This window comes from Branchiostoma floridae, chromosome 2, assembly GCF_000003815.2.
Source record: "Branchiostoma floridae strain S238N-H82 chromosome 2, Bfl_VNyyK, whole genome shotgun sequence".
NCBI lineage: Eukaryota > Metazoa > Chordata > Leptocardii > Amphioxiformes > Branchiostomatidae > Branchiostoma > Branchiostoma floridae.
This window is the reverse complement of record NC_049980.1, coordinates 29,700,455-29,727,014: the sequence shown is the minus strand read 5'-3', so window position 1 is coordinate 29,727,014 and position 26,560 is coordinate 29,700,455. Positions and strand designations below refer to the sequence as shown.

The 26,560-nt window shown below is 41.4% G+C and overlaps 3 protein-coding genes across 3 annotated transcripts in view; 2 read left to right on the top strand and 1 right to left on the bottom strand.

The window, feature by feature from the left end:
• Positions 1–26,560, top strand: part of LOC118409729 (3-oxoacyl-[acyl-carrier-protein] reductase FabG-like) — an 876,245-nt gene that overhangs the window by 780,088 nt on the left and 69,597 nt on the right. The gene's annotated exons all lie outside the window — the stretch shown is intronic.
• LOC118409699 (programmed cell death protein 7-like) lies at positions 6,809–13,067 on the bottom strand. The gene is made up of 9 exons (XM_035810941.1): positions 11,990–13,067; positions 11,513–11,653; positions 10,693–10,782; positions 10,072–10,203; positions 9,250–9,388; positions 8,541–8,701; positions 7,885–7,960; positions 7,660–7,747; positions 6,809–7,216 (listed from the first exon to the last, which is right to left on the bottom strand). The coding sequence occupies exons 1-9, from the start codon at positions 12,896–12,898 to the stop codon at positions 7,087–7,089; spliced, it is 1,866 nt and encodes a 621-aa protein (XP_035666834.1). The 5' UTR covers positions 12,899–13,067; the 3' UTR covers positions 6,809–7,086.
• LOC118409717 (protein prenyltransferase alpha subunit repeat-containing protein 1-like) overlaps positions 13,242–26,560 on the top strand; it is a 23,596-nt gene continuing 10,277 nt past the window's right edge. Inside the window, exons 1-6 of the mRNA XM_035810986.1 lie at positions 13,242–13,562; positions 18,558–18,730; positions 19,318–19,402; positions 22,865–22,969; positions 23,176–23,476; positions 25,708–25,820. Of these exons, the coding sequence (XP_035666879.1) occupies positions 13,495–13,562; positions 18,558–18,730; positions 19,318–19,402; positions 22,865–22,969; positions 23,176–23,476; positions 25,708–25,820 (845 nt within the window). The 5' untranslated portion in view covers positions 13,242–13,494. The remainder of the gene's footprint in view (positions 13,563–18,557; positions 18,731–19,317; positions 19,403–22,864; positions 22,970–23,175; positions 23,477–25,707; positions 25,821–26,560) is intronic.

The following is a 26,560-nucleotide window of genomic DNA, read 5'->3' as shown; positions in this document are numbered from 1 at the left end:
TTCCGGGCGCAACCACCATAAACTCTTGTTACCCTTACTAACGTTACATCCCTGCGCAATTACCATCATTCCCGCCTGCACGGATATCCCGTTATCTTCCCTTCAAGGGTATCACTCCTCATCCCGCTGTGTGACAGGGATGGTGGGAAGCAACGCGCTGACCGAACGCAAACTCCAGCGAACTGCAGCCGCCCTCCAGTAACCCTTCCCGATTTCCGGGACATATCCGGAAACCAAACCTCACGACACACAGGCTGACTGCACAGAATAGTACGTTTTCTACCTACGTACGAAAAGTCACCGACCTAGTTACATCGCACACATGTGCGTATTACAGAACTGCGCATGTACGTACGGTTTATTTGAGTTTGTTTGGTTGCGACAAGACATCAAGCGCGTACGCGTAGGACACAGGCAGATCTCTATATATAGTTGGTGTCGTGCTGCGCAGATATCGTTAATTCGGCACAGAACACGTTTCAAACATTAACACTGTTTGCAACAAAACACAAGTACAACCTAAATAGCAGCAGCATGAAATATAAGCTTCCAAACAGTCCATATTAATAGATCTAAATCTGTCTTCGCGCATTTGTACTAACTAAGACCTTGCCCAACCGTTTTAATATGAAAAAATTAGATCATTGCGTCGTCAATTCTGCCAAGATCCGATCCTCAGAAATTGTAGTTGCGCTAAAAGGTGGTAAAGAAAAATGCCGATGAGATATTCAGTTAATAAAGTAGGTGAGGATCAAAAGTACTTTGTGATTCAATCAAAATTACCCCGTAACCGTATAGCTAGAATAAACATTTCGTGACTTTTATATTTAACAGAGAAACGGGGTAGTGACCTCGTGATTTCATTCATATATCTACACTGACTACTGGAGACAGATTGTCTCGCCCAAGATGTCAGTCTGAGTCTCACAACATTTCATTCATAAGGATACCGATGGGTATAGTTCAATCGCGGTCATTCACCGTAGAAGACTTGAGAAAAGTGATTGTGCATTCTAACCTCGCCCAAGAGTCAGTAAAGTGCTGTACCAAACACTGGGTCATTTTTTGGTTGCACGTTGAGTGCCATTCAGCTCCACGGTACTATGCATGAATGACTATCATTCAGTACAAGAGACAAGTGCAATGGTACTATATATGGCTATTCTTCAGCACCAGGGACAGATACCATGTCACTATGCATATATAACCATCCTTCACAACCGGGGACAGGCACCACGGCACTACGTAACGTTATAGTTATCATTCAGCACCAGGACAGGTACCACGGTACTACGTTTGGTTATTATTCAGGGACAGGTACCACAGTACTACCTATGGTTATTATTCAGCACCGTGGACAGGTACCACGGTACTACGTATGGCTATTATTCAGCACCAGGGACAGGTACCACGGCATTATGTATGGTTATTATTCAGCATCAGAGCCGGTACCACGGTGCTGCGTATGACTATTATTCAGCGCCAGGGACAGGTACCATGGTACTATGTATCAAAGGCTACCATACAAGTTTGCCATGGAGGGACAGGTGTAACAGTACTGCGTATGACTATTATTCAGCAACAGGGACAGGTATAGTGGTACTGCGTATGGTTTTCATTCAGCACCAGGAAAAGACAGGTCAATATGTAAGAATGGTGAAATGTACATCATCATAAAGCTGTGACACAGTCCGGACCCGCGGCGTTCGTTCAATTACGTTAACGATTGGGGGTCTGGCAAAGCTATTACTCAGTAGATCTGCCGTACGTCATGTGAAAAGCGGGACTAAGGTTTGATGTTGACACGTCACTCTAATTGTAGCATCACAGTAAAGGGCATCGGTAGCTGTGAACGTCATATAGGCGGCAAGTGTTTGAAGAGAGCCACACTTCGATCGTGTTAAAAATCCCACCAAACGTATAAAACAGAGTTGGCGTCCATTTCGGCGTCAGTGCATCATAGCTTACACTTTACAGTCCGGTCTTAATCACCCTCCAACATACATAGGGCAGACTCTCGCGGCAATGCCTGTGATATCGGAAGGAATAGAGTCGACCCTGTGTGTGAGGGTGGTCTTGAGCCGGCTTAACCAGTCTTAACCACATGGTGTGGCGTAGCGGCGGGGGCTTTTGGCCCATGGCCCAGAGGTTGTGGGTTCGAATCCTTCGATACTCTACCGATCTTTTGCCCTTGGGAAATGCAGTTAACACACTGTTGTCTAGTTTTGGATAAGACCGTCCCTCGGACAGGGCATTTAATGGAGGTCCCATAGCTCGTGTTTGAGGAGATTCACACATCTTGCACGTTAATGAACCCACTACACTTATGGAAAATTCCGGCGTGAGTAGCTGAAAAATACAGGCCTGTGGCCGCGACGTCTGTACAATATTACTGGTTTGTTACACCCAAGGGCGGCTCATCGGTTAACATCGGCAGTGGCCAATGCAAAGAAACGTCGCTAGTGTTGCGCCTTGCCTTGTTTGCATGGCATCGTTGCAATTAAAATGAAAAATTATCACTAGACCTGATGCGATCAGCACTAGATGAGGGGTTGAACTAAAGGCTACCAGGGAAGGGCGATCCCTGACACAGGCTATGCGGGGTCATGTCGTCCTGACCAGGGTTGCCGATGGACGCGGGACCAGACAACAGTAATTACGTTAAACCAGCAACCTTCAGACCCATAACTGTGTAGTGCTCGGTAAGAGAGCGCCTATCGTCGGGCATAGGATGACCTGCTACTTTGTAGGGCAGGGGGACGTTTTTGATGAATGTATGGTGGAGACATAGACTCCGTTTTCATACTTTAAATGCCATGTTGATTTGATAACCTAGATGACATCCTCTGGGAACCCCAAAACTGATGCGAGCGTGCGGATAAAAAACGTTGGGCAAAAAAAGAAGAGTTGCCTTCAATATGATACCTAAGTGGTCAGGAAGGTTGAACAAATAGCTAAACACAAAAAGTATGCTATATCTAATAATGGATTACTCATTATTGTTATTTCACATCTTATTCTTCAATTTTGGAATCGACATTGGCATTCCATGTGATAATGAAGGCAACTTTTTTGCATCCTCCTCACACGTCTTCGCATCAGCACCTGCAGTCTATTCCATAGGTTATTTATACATAATTAAGTCCACCTCTCTGTCCTGTTCTGTACTTTGTTGATCGATCAATAAAAACAACAACTTTTTTACCAACCTTTTTTTTATTCGCACGCTCGCGTCAGTTTTGGGGTTACCATAGGATGCCATCCATAAAATCAAATCCACAAAGCATAGCTCATGCAATTAAGATTATACCGGTCCCTTGTGTCTGTACATATAACGACCTGTCTTTTGCTCTCCATGAAGTGCTTTAGATCTAGAAACAGACTAAGACTCCCTTTTTGATTCATATGTTTTAGACTCTTGAACCATTCTCAAGGTTCTCTTGATGAGTTTATGGCTGATACCAGCGTCAATGTTATGTCTTTTATGTAACGTTAAGTGTGTAAGTTTCAAGTACTCTTTGCACTTATCAGCAAAAGTCTAGGTCATGATCAGGTAAAGAAAATCATCACTGTCACACTGACCTACAACGATAACATTTTCTTTGTATTTCGCATAACTCCTGGAAAACATTTCTGAAAAGTCGGAAAGAAAGCTCTAGGCATAGTTATATTCAGGCATGACCAATAAATCGACTGAAAAGATGATTGGTGGATAACGTTTTTCAATTGCATCCGCCTCACCAGGTCTGACTGGAGGAGAAATATGACTGTGAAGTTCGCTCCTATCATTTCAAAATCCTTGTCTACACCTATATCGTATAACATCATTGCTAAAGACCAGACACAGCATTGTGGTCGGAATAATGATATGAAGGGGGCCAAGGGGGTACTACCGAAGTTCGGAAGCCTGCAGGTCTCGACATTGTAGCCATGGAGTACTAACGTGTTCACTGATGATGAAACACTAGTCAGGTAGACTTCAGACACTTTGTTTAATTTCTTCTCATGTCACTTCTCGAGTTTCCTCGGCGAGTTTGTTCAGGTGCGCTGCATACACGATATGCGCTAGAGAGGGACTCCAACTGATCGACGTTTGGCCCTTCTTATTTTGGCATTACGTAACTGGGAACATAAACACATGCCCAGGCGAACCTGTCCAATGGTGGGCAGCAGAATATCAAGTTCGTTCAGCACGCGCCGTGGACTTTCCGGTTTTAGTCTGGCTGGAGCTCCAGCCTGTCTCGGGATCTAGTTTTTGGGACGATCGGAACGCCGGGGTCAGATCAGGACGCTAGAGGCTGGGGAAAGGTGAGCGCTATCAATTACAAATCAAGAAAAACAGTTGGTTTTCGCTAATTGAAGAGGACATTCCAGTCACCAAACTATCTGGGGACAGGAATACACGCCGAGAGGGACGATCGTTCACTGAAAAAGTCAACATGTACACGCGCTGATTTAGGACACAGTCAACGATGTCATCCTTGAACGTCGACAAAGGGAAAGTGTTGCGCAACACTCGCGGACGGGTTTAATTGAAAAGTCTGTCAGCTCGTTCTGAAGGTCGTCTATTAAAAGCTCGTCCATCCCACCTGTCCCCTAAACCCCGCCAGCGGGGCGGATGGCTCCTTGCCAGGGCGCGTGCCTCTCCTCGACTCCGGAGCCGAGTCAGCGGGAGTCGGCCTGATCCCGCCATTTACAGCGCGTGTGTACACAGATCCGGGCTGATAGCCAGGCAGCCTTGGCGTTTTGTATGGCCAACTGAGGGTTACCCTTTGATCCTAAGTACAAGTACCACGATTCTGTTTCCATCTACATAAAGTATGCTGTCCTTGAAAAGAGAACCTCAAAAGTTAGCAGGGATAGAGAGAGATAAAGAGAAAGAGACAGAGAGATATATAGAGAGAGTTTGTGTGTCATCTGCAATAAGAACTACTCCCCTCAGGATTTCAAAAGATTAGAAGGAATTGACCTTAACACACATGAAAAACTGCCAAAAGTACAGTGATGAGGATGACAAGAAAGATAAATGATACTAAATGACAGACTGCCCCCTCCCCTACATCCGAAGAACGGAAGGGAACAGGGCTTTACGTGATTAACTGCGCACCGAAAGAAGAAGTGACCTCGCCTTGAGACATGTTCCGACCTTTGCCGATAATGACCCCTGTGAGTACCCAGGGACTCCTGTAAACGAGCCAAAGCAAAGGCGACCTACAGAACGTTTAGACTGATACACACAACCGAAGGTCTGAGTGCAAATGCAGGTCACGGCGTGGTGTGAAGCAAGTTGCTGAATGGAGGATGGCAAGGTCATGGTATTCACAAATCAGAGTTCAGCGCCTGTCAAGGGCAGGTGGCAGCACCTGTAAGAGCAGGTGATTTCAGCTGTGGACATGTCACCGTGAGCTTGATCTCTCCACACGCGTTAACACACCTGTACAGTTGTTCCTGTTCGACTTGATAGAGTTGCGCAATAGCGCTACCACCTCACCTCACCAGCCGCCCAGAAAACAAGACGTCAAACAACGAAGACAAGAAATGACATTGATGGCTTAAAGGCATCCTCGCGAAGGCCATATGCTGGCGAATGTCCAAACGTGGCAGCGAAATGGAAATGCACGCCCAGCCCTTAGGTCAATACGACTTAGATTCTAGCATGTTTACAAACAGAGTTAAAGAGCAGTTAGCAGTGGAGGTAAGAAATACAAATAATGCTTAAGAAGAAAGGGACTCGGAATAGCACGAAGTGTTTCCTTTAGAGACATATTTTCAAGTGCAAACCAGCGATGCAGAAGGCGGGGAGCTTTTAGCAGTAGATTAGTTAGGGGTTTGTTTATGTGGCTCAAGGCCTCGCTGTGATTGCGAAACTCCAGCTACTACGCATATGAAATTTACCGATATGGTTTGCTATTTTGGTGCAACAACATCATCTTGCAGGTCGTCCTTGAACTGCAGGGTAGAAAACCCGGCGCAGAGAACGCCACATAGCTACGCCTTCTGGCGACCATGGCAATAAACGCACGTGCCATGAAAAACCAAATTTCCTCCAGGAAGACGACTGATGTATGACCACTGCTGAAACGTATAGATAAATTTGTAGACCAACTTATGGTGATCTTTTTTCAAGGTAGAAGTCGTCAAAGTATGCATAACAATGTAAACTTTACGAGTATTCGAAAAGACCTGAAACTGACAGTACCATAGCCTGGGTACCATCCGAAATAGTTTACTGGGATTCATAAAAGTTTATGAAGAGGGAGTATAGGAGCACCCAAAACAGTAGCTAGGATGGGACACAGGCTACTGCATAATGTAATTGAAAACATATGAAGCAAATTGATCTAAAACTAGCCCAGTGACATGTATGGCATCTAGAGCTCAGCTTAGACTCCAGCCTATGGCAATGATATTGTTGGCTAATTTCAATTTTAGCAGGAAGGGTGGGATTGACAGTGATACAAGTGATCATATAATAAAAAGTTTTTAACGCATAATGGTGCATCCTGCCCAACCTAATTTCCAAGCAGAGGTTGTGTGTGTGGGTGGTGGGGGTGTTGGGGGTGATTGTGACATGCCCCATTTTCTGTTCGCACTCAAAAAATAGGGTATATACATGTACTAATAAAGTCACAATTATCCCCACCAACCTCTGCTTGAAGAGTAATTTTGTCCCTCCTAGCCATTGTTTACAACAGGCCACTATTTCACTTTTGTGTGAGGGTATCACAGAATATCCAATAGAAATATGGACCCCCTGAAACAAAGATTTCCTTTCTCTATTCAAAAAAATTAACTGTGACACTTTTGTTTGCCTGTGGTTCACCACTTAGTATGGTGAACACAGATTAATTCAACTTTATTCTGTCCAATAACAATTAAATGACTAATACAGCAATAGAATACCTGATACCATGCCTGATGTACATTAAATATTATATGTAATATCATCTTATTGCAATATCATCTACAGCTTAAGTTCGCTTCTATTTCTTTGACATCAAAATCACAGGAAAATTTTAGGATTCTTGTCATGTCGACTTCAGCAGGCCAGCTGTGACTTGCCAGGACCATCCTTGGGCCCAACCATCACTCTGTGTTTTCCTTGAGGCATCCTGCCCACCCCTCGCTGGAGGGTTCAGATGGCACCACCCAACCAGCAGGTGCAGTCGTCGCTCCCATGGTGCCATCTGGCACAAGATACATATCCCACTCTCTCCTGTAAAAAAAATAACACTATATTGTGGGTCTATGAAAATTGCTATATAAAGTATATCTTGACCTGAAGTTTGTACTGTTTTTCAAGAGTTTTCAACGAATTTTCAGAAAAAAACTAAATCAATTTTAAGAACCATATATTCGTACACAAAATAAAGCACTTACCAACAAGCTTTCGATCAGTTCTCTGATCCTCATCAAGTTGAAATAACCCAAAGCCTAAGACACACATCCGCACCAGAAGTGTCAAAGGCGCTTGGCAGTCGGTACCAGGCTACCAGCCCGTCTCGGTTGAGGGAAGGTTGAGACAGGGGCCGATGTGTGACTTAGGCTTAGGCTTAGACTTAGGCAGATGAACTTATGCTCAGAAGCAATTTTATTTTGAAACTGCACAATGTGTAAGGGTTCCATACCAGGGAAACTAGAACAATGCTAGCTACTAACCTGATATGTATGAGGGATTGTACACTGTTACCACCCTGCTCATAGTACTGCCTGTACAGTAGCAGGGGGTCAGATGTGTCCAGGGGATCTGGGGACATGTAAACATTAGAACAATCAATAAAAATACAAGCATCATTGACATGTCATGTCTTTCTGTGATGACTTCTTCTTTAAAACTTTGACAAATGAAATTGATTGTCCACAACTCATGTTGAAGAAACTAACCTGCAGGTCCAAACAGCATTTCCAACTGTCTTGCTTCCTTCTTCCTGGCTTCTCTGTCCTCTTTCTTTTTCCTGGCCTTTTTGTTTGAATAAAGACAAAGGTTACTGAGTACATGTCACAACTCACTTATCCCTAGCACATCTCCACATTGTATGCCATATGAAACCATACAATTGTTGCTATTTTGTTTGTACCTATTTCATTGCTTTTACCCACTTCATTCTCACCTGCATGCATCATTCTTCTCATGTTTCCACTAATTAAATAAACACACCTGTCCCTGATTCATCTCACCTGCCGACAACTGTCCCAGGTTCCACACCTTACATCCCCACATCTGTCCTATGTTCATTCACCTGTCTGTATCTCTGGCTAAACACACCTGTTCTACATTCACTCACCTGTCTGTACCTCTCCCTCTCCTCTAACACACCTGTCCTACATCCACTCACCTGTCTGTACCTCTCCCTCTCCTCTAACACACCTGTCCTACATCCACTCACCTGTCTGTACCTCTCCCTCTCCTCTAACACACCTGTCCTACATCCACTCACCTGTCTGTTCCTCTCCCTCTCCTCTAACACACCTGTCCTACATCCACTCACCTGTCTGTACCTCTCCCTCTCCTCTAACACACCTGTCCTACATCCACTCACCTGTCTGTACCTCTCCCTCTCCTCCTCCTGCTCCTCCTCCACCACTGCCCTCAGCATCCTCTCCTCCTCTGCGTACATCTTGGACCGATCGTCCATCATCTCAACGTAGTCTTGTAACTTACACTCGAACAAGCGTTCTGTCTCTGATGATGTTTTTACACCTACAATAACAAGTGAAAGAATTAAGTTACTCAGAAGTCAGAACTTTTATAATTGTGAAACATTTATGCTAGGGGTGGGTACCAGTACAGAAAATTCAGGTCCAGGTCTGGTTCAGGTCAACGGATCAGGTCCAGGTCCGGACCTGAACCTGGACCTGATTCAGTATGACTCATACCAATGGTCCATTTCACTACAAAGAAATCTGTTTGGTGGAGTTTTAGATGTACACTGGTGTTTTAAAATGCACCTGTGCAATTGACTGTGAAACTTGGTAGAAATGACTATTAACTTTACTTTACTTCACTCTTGTTATTTTCTTCCACCTGCAAGCGCTAAAACGTGTGAATGCCTGATTAAATAATCTTTTAATTTTCTAATCGGTCCAACATCCGGTCCACCTAATTTTTTCAGGTCGTTTTTCTGGACCAGTACACTGTATCAGTACCCAGCCCTAATCTATGCCAACAGTTGCAAATTGGATTTTGGTTGGTCCTTTGGATACTGCCTTCGCACTGATAGATCTGCTTGGAGATTTATAGACCAGTACCTTTCCTCTCGTTGGCTTCCTTCCTCAGTTTCCTCAGCTTGCCCAGAGACCTCAGCAGGTCCATGGATTTTGTTGCCTCCGACTGCTTCCTACGCACCTCTGATAGAGTGTCATCAACTTCCTTCTTAAGCTCTGCTTCCTTAATAAAGTAGAGAACAAACACGTACAAAGTCATTCAAATAGTTTTTTTTTTCATTTTGATTCCAACTACTTCTTACACAGAGAATTGTTTCTTTGTTTTTGCTATGGTAATGAAGTAGTCGAGTTCGGAAACTTCATTTTGATCATATCTCCAGAAATATCAATTTCATTGTACAATATGTCATTAGAAAGATACTACATGTATTGTCCTTTACAATGATATTCTGTTTGCTATGATCAGACATTGATGAGTGTCAGGGCTACTTTGTGGGTAGGTGTCAAAATTTCACCTGAACCTGTGTCTGTTGTTTTCTAATGACTAGTACTAGGTGTTATAAAAAAATATAATTGGACCTGTACCTAAATGATTTTACAGTACAGGCCTACAACATATTTTCAAACTGGAGCCCCGCCGGGCAGCTTTCTGGAACGAAATGTATGATATTAAAGACACCAAACTACACCTGACGTAAAGAGAATAGGTGTGGGTATCATTTGTGTACATCTTTACATATACATTTCTATTTTTCCTTTCCACAAACAGCCCGGCAGGTCCCAGTTTCACAATGTGACATTAGCCTTAGCAGTGCGTAGCAATATGCTATATGTTCATTTTTGTTATGTATGTGTGTATACAGTACACATAGTATATTACTGTGCATGTGTGTACTGTGTACCCACCCTCTTTGCATCCAGGTCCTTCTGGAGGATGCTGTTTCTCCACTTGTCAATCTTCTGATGTCTGTCCTGACATCTCTGCTGTTCCTCCTGTCTTCTCCTGTAGGCTTCTTCCCGTAACCTTCTCATCCTGGCCTGTTTATACAGGATTATATATAGATAAGTTTATTTGCAAGTCCATGCCAATAGGATAATTAACTTATTGATGTATTTTTACCCAGGGTTGCCCACTCAGTATAGCCCTGCCATTCTATAATTGTAAGGGTACACTCCGTAAAGAGGTAACAAGAGTGTAGTCAGTCCATACATCCATCTAATGTTTCTATACAGATTACTGAGGGGTGCGGGTCAAAATTCTTTGGAGGTAGTGGCTAATGACAAGTCTCACATTTTCAATGATTAGTGCATTCTATGTTAATCTTAGTGGAACTGCGTACTACATGTGAAATACTGAAAGCACTTTTTCCCCATACGTACATGTAATGCACTGAAAAAGTACATTTATGTACATAAATAAAAGAAGCCTCAAGAAAATCAGATTTCTTGTTCGTTACATACCAGTAATTCATAAACAGTGTCTGGTACTTGGTTATCAATTCTTACTATTGTATCTTTTTCACTTACCCTCTTTTTCTGGATCCTTATGAGTTTTCGTTCCAATTGTGTCAGCAACTGCTCATCCCCAAACAGGCTCTCCACTTTGGTTAATTTGTCCTAGATAAAAGGTAAGAGGATACATTGTCAGTCAACAGAGAAAAATCATCTGATTCCCTTTTTTTCATTGGCAAGTTCTGATCTACTTTCACAAGGGTTTATAATAGATCAGTAATAGCCATACAAAAAGCACTGCTAAGGGCTGCATAGTAGAGGCTTTGTGAGTATCCTCCCCAAGAAAGTTTTGAAATGAAGAACCCTCTAAGACACAATTTGCTGCAAGTAGATTTTTTTCACTGTCACTGCAAAATACTGATTTTCTAAAATATAGTCACATGGTTCTCTCCAGGAGGAAATGCCCCTTTACTGAGAGACAGCAAAGGGGCTGAAATCTCAATCACTTGAGGGGCCTATACTCAAATGCTATGGTAACCGCCATGCCTGTATAGCTCTAGGTTTATTGACTGACCTACTTAACTGTAGGAAGCAGGTTGACACATCTCAGTGCTCGAAATACCCACTTGCAAATGCAAAGCCCATTTTGTTTTCTGCAGGTAGTGCAGTGCACAACCTGAAATTTTTCAGTTGGCACCACTTTTCCCCCACCTACTACATAAGCCTTTGTATCCATTTCTTGATAAGGTAAAACATGTAACTGGAAGGACAGATCATGGATAAGTAGCTGATTTGAAGAAATTAATAACTTGGAAGTGGGGAAACCTGAAATGTTGATGGTGCACCCTGGCTTTTGACTCAGGTTTCCACTTGGGCAACCTAGCTGGGAACATACTTTGATTATTGCAGCTGTCTCCATCTCAGCCTGCCATGTGGAGTCATCTGCCTCCACAGCTTCCATCAGCACAGCTTCCTGTTCTGTCAGCTGGTCCAGGAGAGACCTCCACTCAGCCAGCTTCTGTCTCACCTCTGGGAGCTGCACAGACAGAAGGAAAATGAATCTTAGTAGGTGATTATGTGCTTTTAAAAGGCTATTTGAGATAAACAGTATCAGTTTGATCTGCATTGACATTACCAATAACTCTATGACTTTATATTTGAACAACAATCTGATAGAAAACATCAGTCAGATTTCATATAACTTGTAAAAAATGAGTTGCAGTTCCCGTTGTTCCATGGATACCACAGGCAACAAAAGTAATACCAATACACCGATGTATGATATTTCAAAAAGTTGATTTGGAGAATAAAATCCAGTCAAAAGTCCAGAACTCCTACTTGGGAGGATGTTTGTAATGTAAAAGCTACTTACTGTCAAAGCAGGAGCTTTCTCCCTCTTTGTCCTCGCTTTCCCCAGTCCTCTGTTTGACAGCCATGTAGACAGCCACTCCTTATCTGCATCAGCTTGTACCTTCTCGTCTGACGGTCGTGTGCTGTGAGAAGTCTGGCCCAGTGATAGTCCCTGCTGATGCATTGGTGTAGTTTGCATGGTATTTGGTGTAAATGGAAGATGTCCTGATAAATTAGGAAACGGTGGAGGCATGGGTGGAGGGGGAACATTCGGCAGCCTTTGTTTTAGACTTGGAAAGTCTTGATCGTGACTGATTGGCGGAGGAAATGCTGGTGGTATGGACATTTGGTTGTTGCCAAAACCCCTTCCTGTACTGTCCAAAGTGCCTCCACTGACGTTGAACGGAGGATTTGCAGGAAACGGAGAAGAAAAGTTCTGTTGAAAAGCTGTTCCACGTTGTGCCATACCTGGCTGTGGGGTGCTGTTGGTAAAATGTCCCTCTCTTGTACCATGGTCAGCATGGTGAACCATGTCGTGACGGGTTTGCTCGAACTTTGGCGGTCCTGAGGGAAAACCTAGAGGTTGATCGTACTGCTCCTGATTGGAAGATAACGGCGTATTTGCTAAGCTATCCATAGAACCCTGATGAAAAGAAAAACCTTCTCCAAAATGCTGCTGTTGTTGTTGTTCCATGTTTGCATACCCATGTCCCGGTGTCTGTACCCCACCGGCCGCACCCGAATAGAACTGCTGACCATCATTGTTCTGGTCTTGCTGTTGTCCAGCGCTTATCCCGACTTGTCCATGCAGCCCGGAGCTTGGGTTGTGATGAAACGGAAACTGAGAGCCATGTGAAGGGGGAGGGGGGCGCTGACGGAGGTTTGGTGGTCCTCTACTAAAGCCGGCCTGCCACTGACTGAAACTGTCCATCTTCACTGAGCAGCAAGTTAGAGGTTACCTTAAAATTGTACTTTCTAAACAGGTCATCCGACAGTACGGAAGGCAAAATCTGGGAAAGATTTGGAGAACTAAAAAATTATTCCCATTCAGGCAGCCATCTTGGGAAATGAAATCTCGTGAAATCTCGTGTTATTAAAAGTTCCTAAAATCTCGTGTAAAAATGTCGACACAAATAAAACTGTCACGAGTCAGAGTATGATAAATGCTTATCGCCGAAGAGCAGCGTGTGGCTGTGTGTTTGACGTTCAATTAATCACTGTTACACTTGAACATCTAGATTAAAATTTAAATTCACAAATCCCGCGGCGGAACAACACATTTTTACAGGTGGTTGATCGAAAAATATATGCCAAAGCCAGGCTTCTCACGCTATCAAGTGAATATCGGCATAAAAACATACATTAATTGCCGTATGAAATGCCTTCGTCGAGAACCCAAGGATGACTTTTTATGGAAATGAATTAAATTTCATACCCAAACAGAAAACATCCCTGTTTTTATAGTGGATTGCTCCACAGGAAGGGGAAAGGTCAAATCCTCAGTTAGCCGTCAGACATCAACAAAATATGGCTGAGGAGCTGGCGCATAGGATCCTCTCCGATCTCTCCACGGCTTTCCAGCGACACCCAAACATGTGAGTGGGGTTTGCTTATCTTGTACAACACATGAAGACAAGTTCTTTCATCTGCGTATCGAGAAACAGGCCGCTGTGTGGCAGTGAAATGCGCTCCGCTTTTTCTACACGTATTAATACTTTTCCCCGCCCCCCTGGCAAGTCATGATCCGGCATGACTCTGTTTGGAAATATTTGGAGTCGTCGCGGAGACAGACTTAGTGTCACTGTGAGAATCCAGCATATGCTTCTACGGAATGTACACGATTTAATTTTGCTTCTAGGTGAATTTGGAGCTATCTTTTTAGTCTTTGACATTCTTTACTATATTTAGAAAATCATCACATTTGTCATAAACAAGATTTGTCATCACCGTCACTCTATTTTTGTTACCTACTAATTCGCAAAAATCGTTATGTTTCATCCAGCATTTATGTGTGTGTTCGTCTGCCCGTCCGTGACCACAAAAACTTCTGGATCAATATGTGATATGTGGGTAATTATATATCGCTGTGGCTATTGACACACTCAGTCCAAACAGGCTATTGACACACCGAGATGCCAGTCAGTCAATCAGAGCTTGTAACGCTCCTTTCCGGCAATATTTTACACAAGCAATAGTTGATTAGATATTGTTCGGAAGATTAGACATTGGAATTTTTGAATCTTGGAATGAACGGACGTATTCAAGTTATGCCCTACATTTGGATACCTGTTAATACAGCCTTCATCGTGTATGATTGGCGTAGCGTAGTGGATAGAACGTTGGCCCGGAAATTCATGATAACAGCTCCAACCCGGTTCGAGTCCGCGCCGGAGTTTTTTCAATTTTTTTTTTTTCAATTTTTCTTGTCCCTTTTTAAACATCCATTTGATATAAGGATATTTTATATATAAACAACTTTTAAAGTTTCTGTTAACATCATAAACCAAAAATAACACTGACCACAAAACATGTCATAATTTTTGGTCGTGTGGTTCCGGCGCTATCGGCAGCGACTCGGAAGAATATTTCTTTCACATTAAAAATAATGGAGGTAAAACAACAACTATAACTTCGCTTCCTTAGTGATATAAGTTTTGAAGCCGCAAATTCTCCAATACGGCAGGAATTCGTCGGTAAACACAGCTAAAAACGTGTTCCTAACCGATCCAACATGGCTGCCATGATCACATGCGGTGACAGTAAAACTAGCACCCTATATGATAGCAGATTCCGATGTTTAAAATTGTGCCGTAAACACGTAAAAAAGATCGTATTTTGGGTTGATAATGGACACAGGATGCCATTTGTATTTTTCAGAGTGTTGATTGTCAAATATAATCGTAAGATTTCCTCATTTTAGTGGTTTCTAGCACTGGGTGTGTCAATAGCCTAAACAGGCTATCGCCACACTGAGTGTGCCAATAGCCTAAACAGGCTATCGACACACTCAGTGTGTCAATAGCCTGTTTAGGCTATCGACACACTGGGTGTGTCAATAGCCTCGCTCATTATATATAACGTTATCTTTAATGAGACCTCGAAATAGTTTAACTTTGGGCCCTCCAGTGTCTCTCTACAGTATTGCAACAGAACTTCCAGTTTTGTTATCTTGTGCAGAGCACAAGTTATCTTTATAATTTTTGGTTGGTAGATAGCTCTTATAGTTGGGAAGAAGTGACATGATAAGTTTTGACACTCTACCTGCTTTTGTTGAAGCTGCCGGGTGTAGGTAGCTTTGATTAAGACCAATGCAATGATATGCTAATTATGCAAATTAGGATTTAGTTTGTAAGTTGTATTGCAATTGTATTGAATGACAGGACCTTCATATTAAAAATGCAACGAAATTTGGTCTGTTTTAAATCTTTTTTCAATGCAGATTTAGCCCATCAGCTTTTTGTACATCTGCCAGGAATTTATTGATAACTTACATGCATTGATATTACTTTTGAATTCAGGTTTCAGCTGAGATTTATTGGTAAAGTATCGGTTGCCAGCTGAAGTCGCCAATAAACTGAACCGTTCGTCAGCAAAGAAAAAAGCTGTACAAATTACTTTTTAGACATGTCTTACATCTTCCTGGGGAGAGTGTTGCTGAGACGGGCTATATCAAGGGTGATGATGGATTGCTCAGAGTGTAACTTGGAACATAAAAATGTACATACATTGCATATATAGATTTATAACAGGAATTAAGTACTGGCATAGGCCATGGCTACAGGAACACCATAGTGAAAAAAGTCCTGTTGTGAGGAAGCACCTGAATATCTTTAAATCAGAAAACGTCCAATCAAAGCATTGGTACAATGGCTCAAGGTGGTCAACTTGATGTAAGATTTGTTAAGATTACCAAAGGAACATCCTGCCAATAGTGCAAAAAATCTTAGCTAGCAATTGTAATAAATAGGATACAATTGATAATTTGGAGTTGCAACTCTTATTTGTTTAATTTTTGTCTTCTTTCTTGTTCTATAAATGTGTGAAAAACATTTGATGATGAGAATAGTCAAATTGTAATGGTGATTGAGTAAAATTCTACTCAGTTATATCTATGTGTATGAACATGAAGAAAACTCAAGAGAATAGCCATTCATATTAGAAGTGACATATTCATATTTGTTCAAGTAAAATATAATTACTTGAACAAAGCAAGAAAATCTATTTTTGAACTATAATTTGGTTGCAATCAAAAAGCATTCGAATGTTATACTGTAATAAAGTAATGGAAAGTGTCGGGTATGCATGTGTAATCCAATTATCCAGATTGCAATATATCACTCCTGACAGGTATTGATCAGATTTTAATGCCCTAATGACGTTTACTCTCGCTTTCTGGTGGGAACACCTGCTGATATGGGTCCATTACCTTTACAATGTGGCGGAGAGATGGACCCAGAAGATAACAGGGACTCCTGAGTCCCCATCCATCAACCTGACAGTTAACATTAACCTGCACACAGCCAGTCTCACCAGGCTGGCTGCATGCATGTAGAATGGAGACTACAGATCACCACATTTTTCTACATTATAGTTCGCTTCATCATAGATTGTCTGTAGATTGTACTATATATGTTAATGAGAAAGATAATGTACTCAGTAGATCTACTATAACTATAGGAAGTAAATTCCCCCACATTTCAATGAGTAGCATTGAAAAATTTATGTTCCTCAATCCTTATGCATTTTGATGATAATAAACCAACTGTAGCTAAACCTATAATGTTACCGTCATACATTTTCCCCATTACCTGGAAGCAAGAAGAAGCCAAACCAACATGCCATTACTTATATACTGGTCAACAAGTGTATGTTTGTAAACATGTCTCTATTCAGACTTGTCATTAGCTCAGTTAGGTCGAAAAAGTATAATAAAGGTCTTTATTCATTCCTTTGTAGAAGAATGCTATCTTTTCTTATTTATTCTATGGCACTAGTAGCAGGGTAATGGATGTTAATGCCATTTCTAACCTTATTATCAATGTCCCCATTTCACCTGTTTTCTGGCTTTTTTCAACAGTAAAATAGGTCAATGGGTTTCTGTGTATTACTCTCATTGTCCAAGGAGCGCTCGATAATGTCACAAACAGATGCTTGTCTTGTTCACCAATGTTTCAAAGAATCTAACCCTAATACTTTATGTTGCTCTGACACCCTTAGATATTGTTGCCGTTGTATTCGTCATCATGTTTCACTCCTGATAGGCTATACTTGGAACATAAGTTTTTTTGCTGTTTTCCAATTTAGCGGTTGAACTTCAGACTTAAGCATTTTTAGACATTTTTTTAGTCAGTTGTTTTCTAAAACATTAAAAAAGTTTGTAAATTATAGATCAATGTTGAGCCCCAATTTTAACTCAATGGAAAGGCAATTTACAGCTATAAACCTCCATTCCCTATCAAATACAGCATGTTGCCTCTATCAGGCTGCCATTACTAGTCATTAGCAGCATGTCTCTAGGAGTAGAGGAAAACCCCTGGAGACCAGGCCATTTAGGGATAAAACCATATACCTTGCAAGTCGTATCAATATTTCATGGCATCTGGTATACGGTAATTTCCAAGGCAACCCTAAGTAAACCGTCTTCTCGCTCCCTTCTACTGTCAGCCCTTTCCCATCACCTTGCTCCTGACCACTCCTCATACAAAGTTGGTGCTCAGTTAAGATTAACATGCAATCCATCGTATGCTAGCTCCAGTTGGCTCATCTGATGGCATCCAGGCAGAATATGACTTTCCCGACTTTAATTTTTCTAAATTTTGGTGGCTGGTTTAGACAACTTTAAATATTAGCAAAATGCCATTTTGCTAGCTTAAGAATTAGCATACTATTACTTAATTTATTGTCATGGTAGCAAATTGAAATAGCCTTAATAACATCTGGACAAACTTCATAAGTTAGCCCACCCTTCATGGCCCCAACATGGCTACAGGAGTACATCCCATCTAAGGTACTTTACATAATTGTCTTTTAAGGACGGTGACCCGGAACCCCTACTTACAATCGTATTAGGTCATGCAAATACTTATACTATAGGGAGAATGGTCAATGTTACTATGTGTCCTCCAGAATGGTTAAGTACATCCACTTTACAAATATTTATTTCAAAAGTTTAATGTCATAACTGTGTTCTTGTGTATTTTTAGGTGATGTGCATGTATATTGCCATGTCTTGAAAGAGAGCAATTGGCAAAATAGTGAGAGTAACTGTATCAAAATAGTCATTAACTGTTCTTCAACTTCACAGGCACACAGTACACCAGCATACATGTACCTACAAAATCTGCAAGCATTGTTCAAAGCTACAATAAGATTGCACCTACGGTAGTCAGGGACAACATGCTCCACTCTACAGTACAGTTCTATGGAAAAACAAATTCTTGAACACCTCAATCTAGGTTGACCTGTGTCTTTATAAATTTTAATTTAAATCACAAGCATTAATCATTTGTGGTCTTTAATTTCTATTCAGTGTTCAATTCCATGAGCTTCTTGACATGCTATTGTTTGTGTTTGTTTGTTTGTTTTGCTAGAGATGAGGTGGGGTTCATCTGTTGCCCCACCTGCCAGCACAACCGGAGCCCAGTGGTGGTGGAAAATAACAAACTGGGGATAGAAACCTGGTGTCTGGAGCTGATCTTCCCATATGCACATGACAAGGTGCTCAGAGCGAGGAGCAGGGATGATAGTGGAAGGAAAATAAAAGGTATGGGTTGAAATTTACATTCGCATTCATACCAGTTACCTGTTCAAGTGAACACTTCTACATAAGGGGACTACTTGGCTGATGACCACTTCCTAAATCTGGTGGTCTGTAAGATATTTTTGCCATTGACATGCACAAGCATGGACGATCCATAATGTTTTCAATAACACTGTTAATGCTGAGGTGTGTACATATAGATGTCTGGATTCGTGATTCACTTCAATCACCCAAATGCCTGGTGTACCTCCATCTTGTATCAGTCACACAGTGATTTACATCATTCACCCAGACGGAAGACCTTGTACATTCCCATCTTCTAGAAAGGGCATGCCACCCCATATGTCTCTACTACTTACTGCTACTACAGAAATTTTCCCAGGCCCCCCAGACCCCCCCCCCTACGGGATGGGGGGACACCTCCCTCCCGTACCTACCCCCCGCTCGCCACTTCGAGGCTCGCCGCAAGCCGCTACGCACCTTGCCTGCTACTTTCATATATTAGCCCCCTACTCTAAAATTTTGTGACAAGGCTGACTACTGTGTAGATGATATCTTAAGTTCTTGTTTTCCGTTCTTGTACTTCCCAGTTTCTAGAAGTGCCAGAAGCCTGCTGGAGGCGACGAGAGCTGTGCTCCTGGTTCAGGCCGACTGCCTCACTGCCTGGAACATAAGGTATGACTGGAAAAGTTTGCTTTTTGTTATCATTTTTGGGTGGGCCAACTGCTCTCTCTTCGCAGCTAGGGGCTGAATTCTGAGGGCCTTACAGTAGGTGGGGCTGAATTGCAAGGGTCTGGAGCGCCTGCTATTCCATGCTTACTCTTTTAGGTGTGATGGATCGTTCAGTGTAATATACAAGCAAAGCTGGTGTGTTACGCCAAAGGGCGGTTATACTGGCTATATAGATACAGAACTCAGATGACCTCAATATGCCCCATGTGCGGCCAAAGGATTGTAGGTTTTGAACCAACCAGGGAGTGGTGTTGTACCTTGAATTAACATTATTTCCTCTCTTTATTTCTATCATCATGTAAAAGTTTTCAGTTGATCTCAGTAGTGTTGGTCTACAATTTTCTCAAGACCATATTGGTTGTGCTTGTGCCACCAATAATGCTAAAATGCAACACATCCAGATTACTTTCAACCAGAATAATTATCATTCAAGTAATGTAGATGTTTATGAAAAGTATGCAAACTTTTACAAATATGGAACCTTACAGATCAAATATACTTCCAGAAGCAATCTATATAAACAGTATCATAACTTGCAACTGTATACAATCACCATGATTGTGCAGCAGAGTTTGCTTCTCATGACTATGTGTTTCACGAGCTGTGGTGCCTTTTCCAAACCAGCTGCCTTGTTCACTGTGACATTGCAGACAGAATTTAACTAGATTACTAGCGGCAGAAATCAAGAGCTGGAAGCAAGGTCACTAATATCTTGTACAAGCGTCTACATTCATTAAATAATACATATTGTACTATGGTTTAATGTAGTCAGGGACTGTTGTATTTCAGCATTGTTAGTGTCACCAAGGAGGTTATATAGAGGTTCTATATCACAATGTGTCACAATCCCTTTAAACTGCAGTCATATTTTGTCTGTACAATCCTGTACAAAGCTGTTGTACCAGCAAACCAACTCTCTCCTATATCACAGTATCTATAAATACTGAAATAATTGGATTTCTCCCCCTGTTGACTCCTAAGTCCATGTAAGCAAATGCAATTTCCCAGGCGGTAGAATGTGATGTATTGATCAGGACGGACTTGACCCTGGAGGCTCCAGAACGTGACAGTCTCCAGGCAGGATGTAACGCAGAGCCAGACTCATCTCCTGAGTATTGGAAAATCAATTCAACCTCGTTTCCAGGGAAGCTTTGGGTCGCTATTCCCAGCAGTGGTACAGCTGTGGGGATATTCCCAATGTCACCTCGTCAAGGAAACGGGATTTAAAGTTCTGGCTTAAGGATGATGCAATAGCACAACCATTTGGATGTGTTCGGATATTTTGTTTTTTGCAAAAATGACTAAATAATGTTCTGCCGATGGCTCAAAGTCATAGTGTATGAGTATTCTCCAAAAAGGCATGCAGAGTCTCATTGAGTCACCAATGCAACCTTGTACCAAGAACAGCCACACTGCGCTGATATTATCATGAGAAAATGTTATGTATCTATGTCTCAAAGTTGTAATATTCACCATTACCATTTGGGGGCTATAACCACATGACATACATGTGGACAAAATACTGCCAAGGTTTTGGGAATTTAGTGTTTGAGTTTGCAACAATTTAATACTTTACCTATAATGCTTAATGCTGAATTCAGGATAACAAGTAAGGTGCTGCAAAAATTAGATTTGAATCAACCAATCATGCCTCACAAATGATTTACCAACAATGCTTAACATTGAATTAGGGCAGACCGGCTACGATTAACGGTGAACTAAGATAGTTCACTATGTCTCATGGAAAAAAGGCACACAGACCCTCGTAGAGTCACCAATGCACCCTTGTATTGAGAACAGCCATACTGCAGTGATATTTGTGAATGTTACATGTCTACAGTAAAAAAGAAGAGCATGCCTCTTTTAATGGCCCATTTATCTTTGTTCCACAGACACATTAAATAAGCCCCTGGTGCCAACAAAGGTTTTTCCTGTATTCCCCGTGGACACATTTAATTCTACTCATCTCTGTAGGCTTGGCGTATTGCCACAAGAGCTAGTCCCTTTTTTAAGAACAGCCTGGAAATTTTTTTCAACTTCAATCCAATGGCAAAGATCTTCTGGATAGTTTGTCTTTTAAAGTGTCTTTTCTGGTACCCTTATAACCTTGATGAAGGTTACATACTAGATTAAGAAGAGTTGTAACTAATTGTTACATTTATTGCTGTAGAAGGCTGCAGTGTATCACAGAAGTAATAAAACTGGAGAGCGTCCTGAAGGTGATATTTTATAGAAGTAAATGTCATTTAAGATAGACTACTACAACCTGGTTAAGAAAGTAGTGATCAATGATATTGGGGTTTAATAGGTGGTGTGCACATATGTGCTGAGTTATCATCCATACCCTGATGGCTGAACCTTTTATTGCTTTTGTTGTGTAAAAAGTGTCTCTGTTCTTCTTTGAACTACTGCTGCATGTTATACTGTAGGAATTGGCAGGGGCGAGTAAGAACAGAAAGAAACAACACCCCGACTCTCGGGATTCGAACCCGCGCCGAACCCGGGCAGCCGGATCACAAATCAAACATGCAAACCGTTCGGCCAAAAGGCTTAAGCCGTTAGGCGTCTTCGGTTTAGCAGTCCTTGAACACCACTGTTACACTACTCCCCCTTTTCTTTTCAAGATTCGTCCTCGAATCTCCGAGATCGACATCCCTGTGTGGCACATACTAGCCTGTTACTCACAGGGCCGGCGTGGGAACCATTGTAGAAATTGGCAGGGGCGAGTAAGAACAGAAAGAAACAACACCCCGACTCCCGGGATTCGAACCCGCGCCGAACCCGGGCAGCCGGATCACAAATCGAACGTGCAAACCAAAAGGCTTAAGCCGTTAGGCGTCTTCGGTTTAGCAGTCCTTGAACACCACTGTTACAATACATAACAGATATAAATACATGTAACATTTAATACTCAATATAGAATTTGTGGTTTAGGATGAGTTTTTCTTCTTCAAAAGATGCCCTGAATGGAATTATCTATTCACAGCCATTGTTTTACAAATGAGGTCAACCTACATACAGTTGTTCTTGATTTATAGTTCAATTTTATTTTTTTGTTAAAAATGGTCCAAATTCCACTGTACCAGTTTACAAGGGGCATGAATGATTTTGTTGTTAACTGTACATCTTAATAGCTACAGGTTGATGTACATCAGATTCTATCATGTCAACATTTGCTGTCAGGAACATTTAGCATTATTGGGTACATTCTATGAAAGAGCTAGATGAAGCAGAAAATTTGAAGTTTTTTTCAAAATTTCTTCTAAATCTTTATTCTTATTTTCCATCATAATGGAAGCTATTCTCAGTGTTGCTCTGTGTAAGAGTTATTCTTTAAATTACTAAAAAAGAGCATTTATTTAAATTCTAGGAAAGAGTTAATTATATATTTTCTTTACAATCTAGGAAAGAGCTAGTTGAGGCAGAAGATTTGAAGTGTATTCAAGACCTGAAGTTTGCTGCACTGGTCCTCACCAAGCATCCAAAGAGCTCCGAGACATTTGCTCACAGGTAATAGGAAGTTTTGTATCCTGGATGCAAATAATATATAATATACAAATAAAGATAACTTTTTTGCTTATGACAAAATGACTGTCGTGCCTTGTATATCTTGCCTCTTGTTTTCACTTTTCATAAGTAAAATTTCCATAATTTTACCTACATTGAACTGTCACTTCATGTTACATAAATCAGATATTGATTTTTTTCCCATGTAGGAGATGGCTGCTCAAGCAAGTTGTACAGAAAACATCATCTACCTCCCCCCAACCCCATCCCGTTGCCCCAGCTTCTCACACCAATGGTCTGGTAGCTGGAGACCAGGCCTCCGGTGGTGCTACAGCAGCGCAGCCTCTCAGCGCTCAGCGTGGAACGAAGGCCGAACTGCCTTGTGACGAAAAGCTGCTGGAAGCAGAGCTCGCCGTGTGTCAGCGTAGTGCAGAAAGATACCCCAGTAATTACTATGCCTGGACCCACAGAGCATGGGTGGTGGAAAATGTGGCCAGATGTCACTATAAGGTTAGTCTTGATGTTGAAATGTGCCATACTCTCCAAGCAGAGGTTAGGCTCTGATGCTTTTTAGGAGTTTTTATCAGGCTTTCTATTTTGTACCGTTCTGTTGATGTCTTGCGGCAAACAATACAAAATAGAAGGCCCAATAAAAATGCCTAAAAAAACTTTAAAAGCAGTCAGAGCCTAACCTCTGGTTTGAGAATAAACTTGCCATACTTTTGTGACTGGCGGGTACCATTATGTGACATGTGATCGATTGCTATCAATTATTGTATGACTCTAAAAGTACAACATTTTCTGGTTGTGTCTGCAAACAATGATAGTATTATTCAATCAACATGCACATACACATGAGTTTTGGGGTATTCAGAGGACATTATCTATATTGTTGATAATTGAACCAACATGGCCTAATTGAAGATCATATCACATATAGTTTTCTAATATCAACTTGTCCTATTTGTGAAGTACACAAAAAAGTTTCTTGCACAAACCGACTTTTCACTTGCCCAAAATAAAGATGACATTTTTCTGTGTATTTTCTCTTTCAGCAATGGAAATCTTTTTACATTTGCTCTATTTTCTGTGTTGACTAATTTTTGATGCCCTGTCTGTGAAAAGTAATAAGCATATCTCTCTCTCACACTCAAAACTCTCATTCATTGAAAAATCTTGCTTGACCGATCGGGCAAGTGAGGTAGGACATGCACTTGCCTGATTAGCGTTTTCACTTGTCTGGGACAATAAGGCTAGTGGACTTGTCCAACCCTGTATCATCCAAAAACTGTTCTGTAGAGTCAAGGTTTTCAAGAAAATTGACGTATGTCATCCATATAATTGACGTATGTCATCCATATAATTGAATCAACATAAATATGTAATTACTTGTACATCTAGTTGATTGCTGATGAATGATTGATACATAATTGATATGATGAATAATAAATGAATAGAAAATAAGGTAATTTTGAACATATTTTATATATCATATTTTATAGGTGTCTTAACAAACTGCCAACTTTGTGGAACTCATTTAAGCAAGCTCAGGAGATACAAGGTATCATCTTAAAGCAAAATATACAAATCTTCCAATGATGTAACACATCTTGCTTATCAATACGAATTCATAGGACAAACATTTTTGTATGTTTAAGGGATACGTGAAACCTTTTTTTTAAAACTACTGTTCTGAAATGGTTTAAAACATCAAGATCAATTTTCTCTGACATGTTTAATGACATAGATCAAAAGTGATGGAATTATGTTTACTGCCTCTTGTGAATAAGTCATATAATCATTCTTTTGCACGATGACACCATGACTAATTTTGTGGGTGGGTCATAAAAAATTGCTGAAATTTTCCTGCAAACAGACGCTGTGTTGGCCTGCAGGCAAATTTTGGAAAATTTGTTTTGTATCATTATGACACACTTGTATAGTCAACTTCTGGTGTCCGATCGTTTATGTGAAGATAGGATTGGGTATGTGTAGGATACTCTACCAGACAGATTCCTGTGTAGCAAAATTGACCATTGTTTTGATCATGAGTATTGCCAATTCACAAGTTTTCACAGAAAATCATTTCCAGATCTGATTTTTCTGTACCAGTACCTATGAGTAGGATAATAAGTAAGCTTTTGAATGATATATTATTATAATACTATACTTTTGATAAACTGATTGCGAAAATATGACGGATTAACTTGTTTATGTTGAGTGCATAAAGGGATTGAGGATAGCCACACCTCGAGCATGTTAAAGAACCCACCACACATATCAGAGTAGGGGACCTTCCTGATGTGAGTGGATCAAATAAATCTGACCGGTATGCAGCTTGTACTGTTCAGTAAAAACCTGGTGTGTTATGCCATAAGGCTGTTTACTGTAAAACGATACAATGGCCGAGTGCAATGGCCAAGTGGCAGGTAGAGTGAGCCTTGCATACGGTAGGTCATACCAAAGACTCTAAAAATGGTACATGCTGCTTTCTCTGCTTAGCACTCAGCACTAATGAGGTAGAGTATGGATTCGAAGTTAAACACACATCACTACCAGCGGACCAGCCCCCTGCTGTAGTGACTTACACAAATGTGTGGCCCAGGGTTTCGAAGTCGAGATGGGCGCCACCCTACGCATCTTAGATGTATGGGCAAACTTGTTTTAACTGTTTACTGGGTATACGAAACAAACAAACAAAGTTTTACCTGCAACACTGATAAAGAATTGTGCTATTGTAGATCCTGATGAGAGAGCTGTCGGACACCAGACATTGGATCAGCCGCCACATCTCTGACCACAGCGGGCTGCAGTACCGCCAGTTCCTCATCACACAGCTGGGCACGCACTTCAGGTCAGTTGTAGATAGCCTTTCAACCTCAAATGGCCATCATTTTGGAAATGAATAATTTTTCAATTAGAGATAATGTAGAATTTGTACCTTTTAAGTTTGGTTGATAACACCCCCCTTTCGTGACTGTTGAGTTATCATCCACTGGAGTTAACAATTGTCACTAAAAATCACGCTCCTTCACAGCGTCGTAATAAATTGTCTTGTTCCACTGAATATGCGTGTGCGAGTCTTTTATGCAATTCACTTTTTGGCCGCATGGGGGCTACTAGTGGTTTGTGGTTCTCAAAGACAGCCCTGGGACAGAGAACGTATTTTTCTGCGCGAAGCATGCTGGGAGGGCGGTAGTATCCTGGGGACGTGAATGTTGTGTGGATCGACGCTGCCAGAATTCGCTGTACGAGAGCTCCGATTTCTGCACGACAGCCCCCAAGTTTTGAGGTAAGTTTTCTGCATGTTATCGATATCTGACTGCTATGAAAATCTATGCCTGCTTTCTTTGGTACGTAGAGTCGTTGAAACAAGGAACAGATGTATCGAGATAACATTGGATGGTTTGTAAATTCGGTCTGAAAATTGTGGAAAATTTGTCTTGATTTATGCAAATTATATATGTACGCGTTTCATCTCGTTGTTATTGCTTCAAATGGAACATCAACCCAGTTATATCTATTTGTATCTATAGTATGTTGACCAGTTCTTAGCGTCGGTACAAAATTGCCGAGTATTTATATGAAATTAGT

What these genes read in the sequence shown, in the direction of transcription:
- LOC118409699 (XM_035810941.1), bottom strand. Translation starts at nt 12,898, where the DNA reads ATGGACAGTTTCAGTCAGTGGCAGGCCGGCTTTAGTAGAGGACCACCA. An exon ending in AGACAGCTGCAATAATCAAA is followed by an intron (nt 10,783 to 11,512) that starts GTATGTTCCCAG and finishes CCTTTTATCTAG; the next exon opens with GACAAATTAACCAAAGTGGA. An exon ending in AATGCTGTTTGGACCTGCAG is followed by an intron (nt 7,748 to 7,884) that starts GTTAGTTTCTTC and finishes ACATGTCCCCAG; the next exon opens with ATCCCCTGGACACATCTGAC.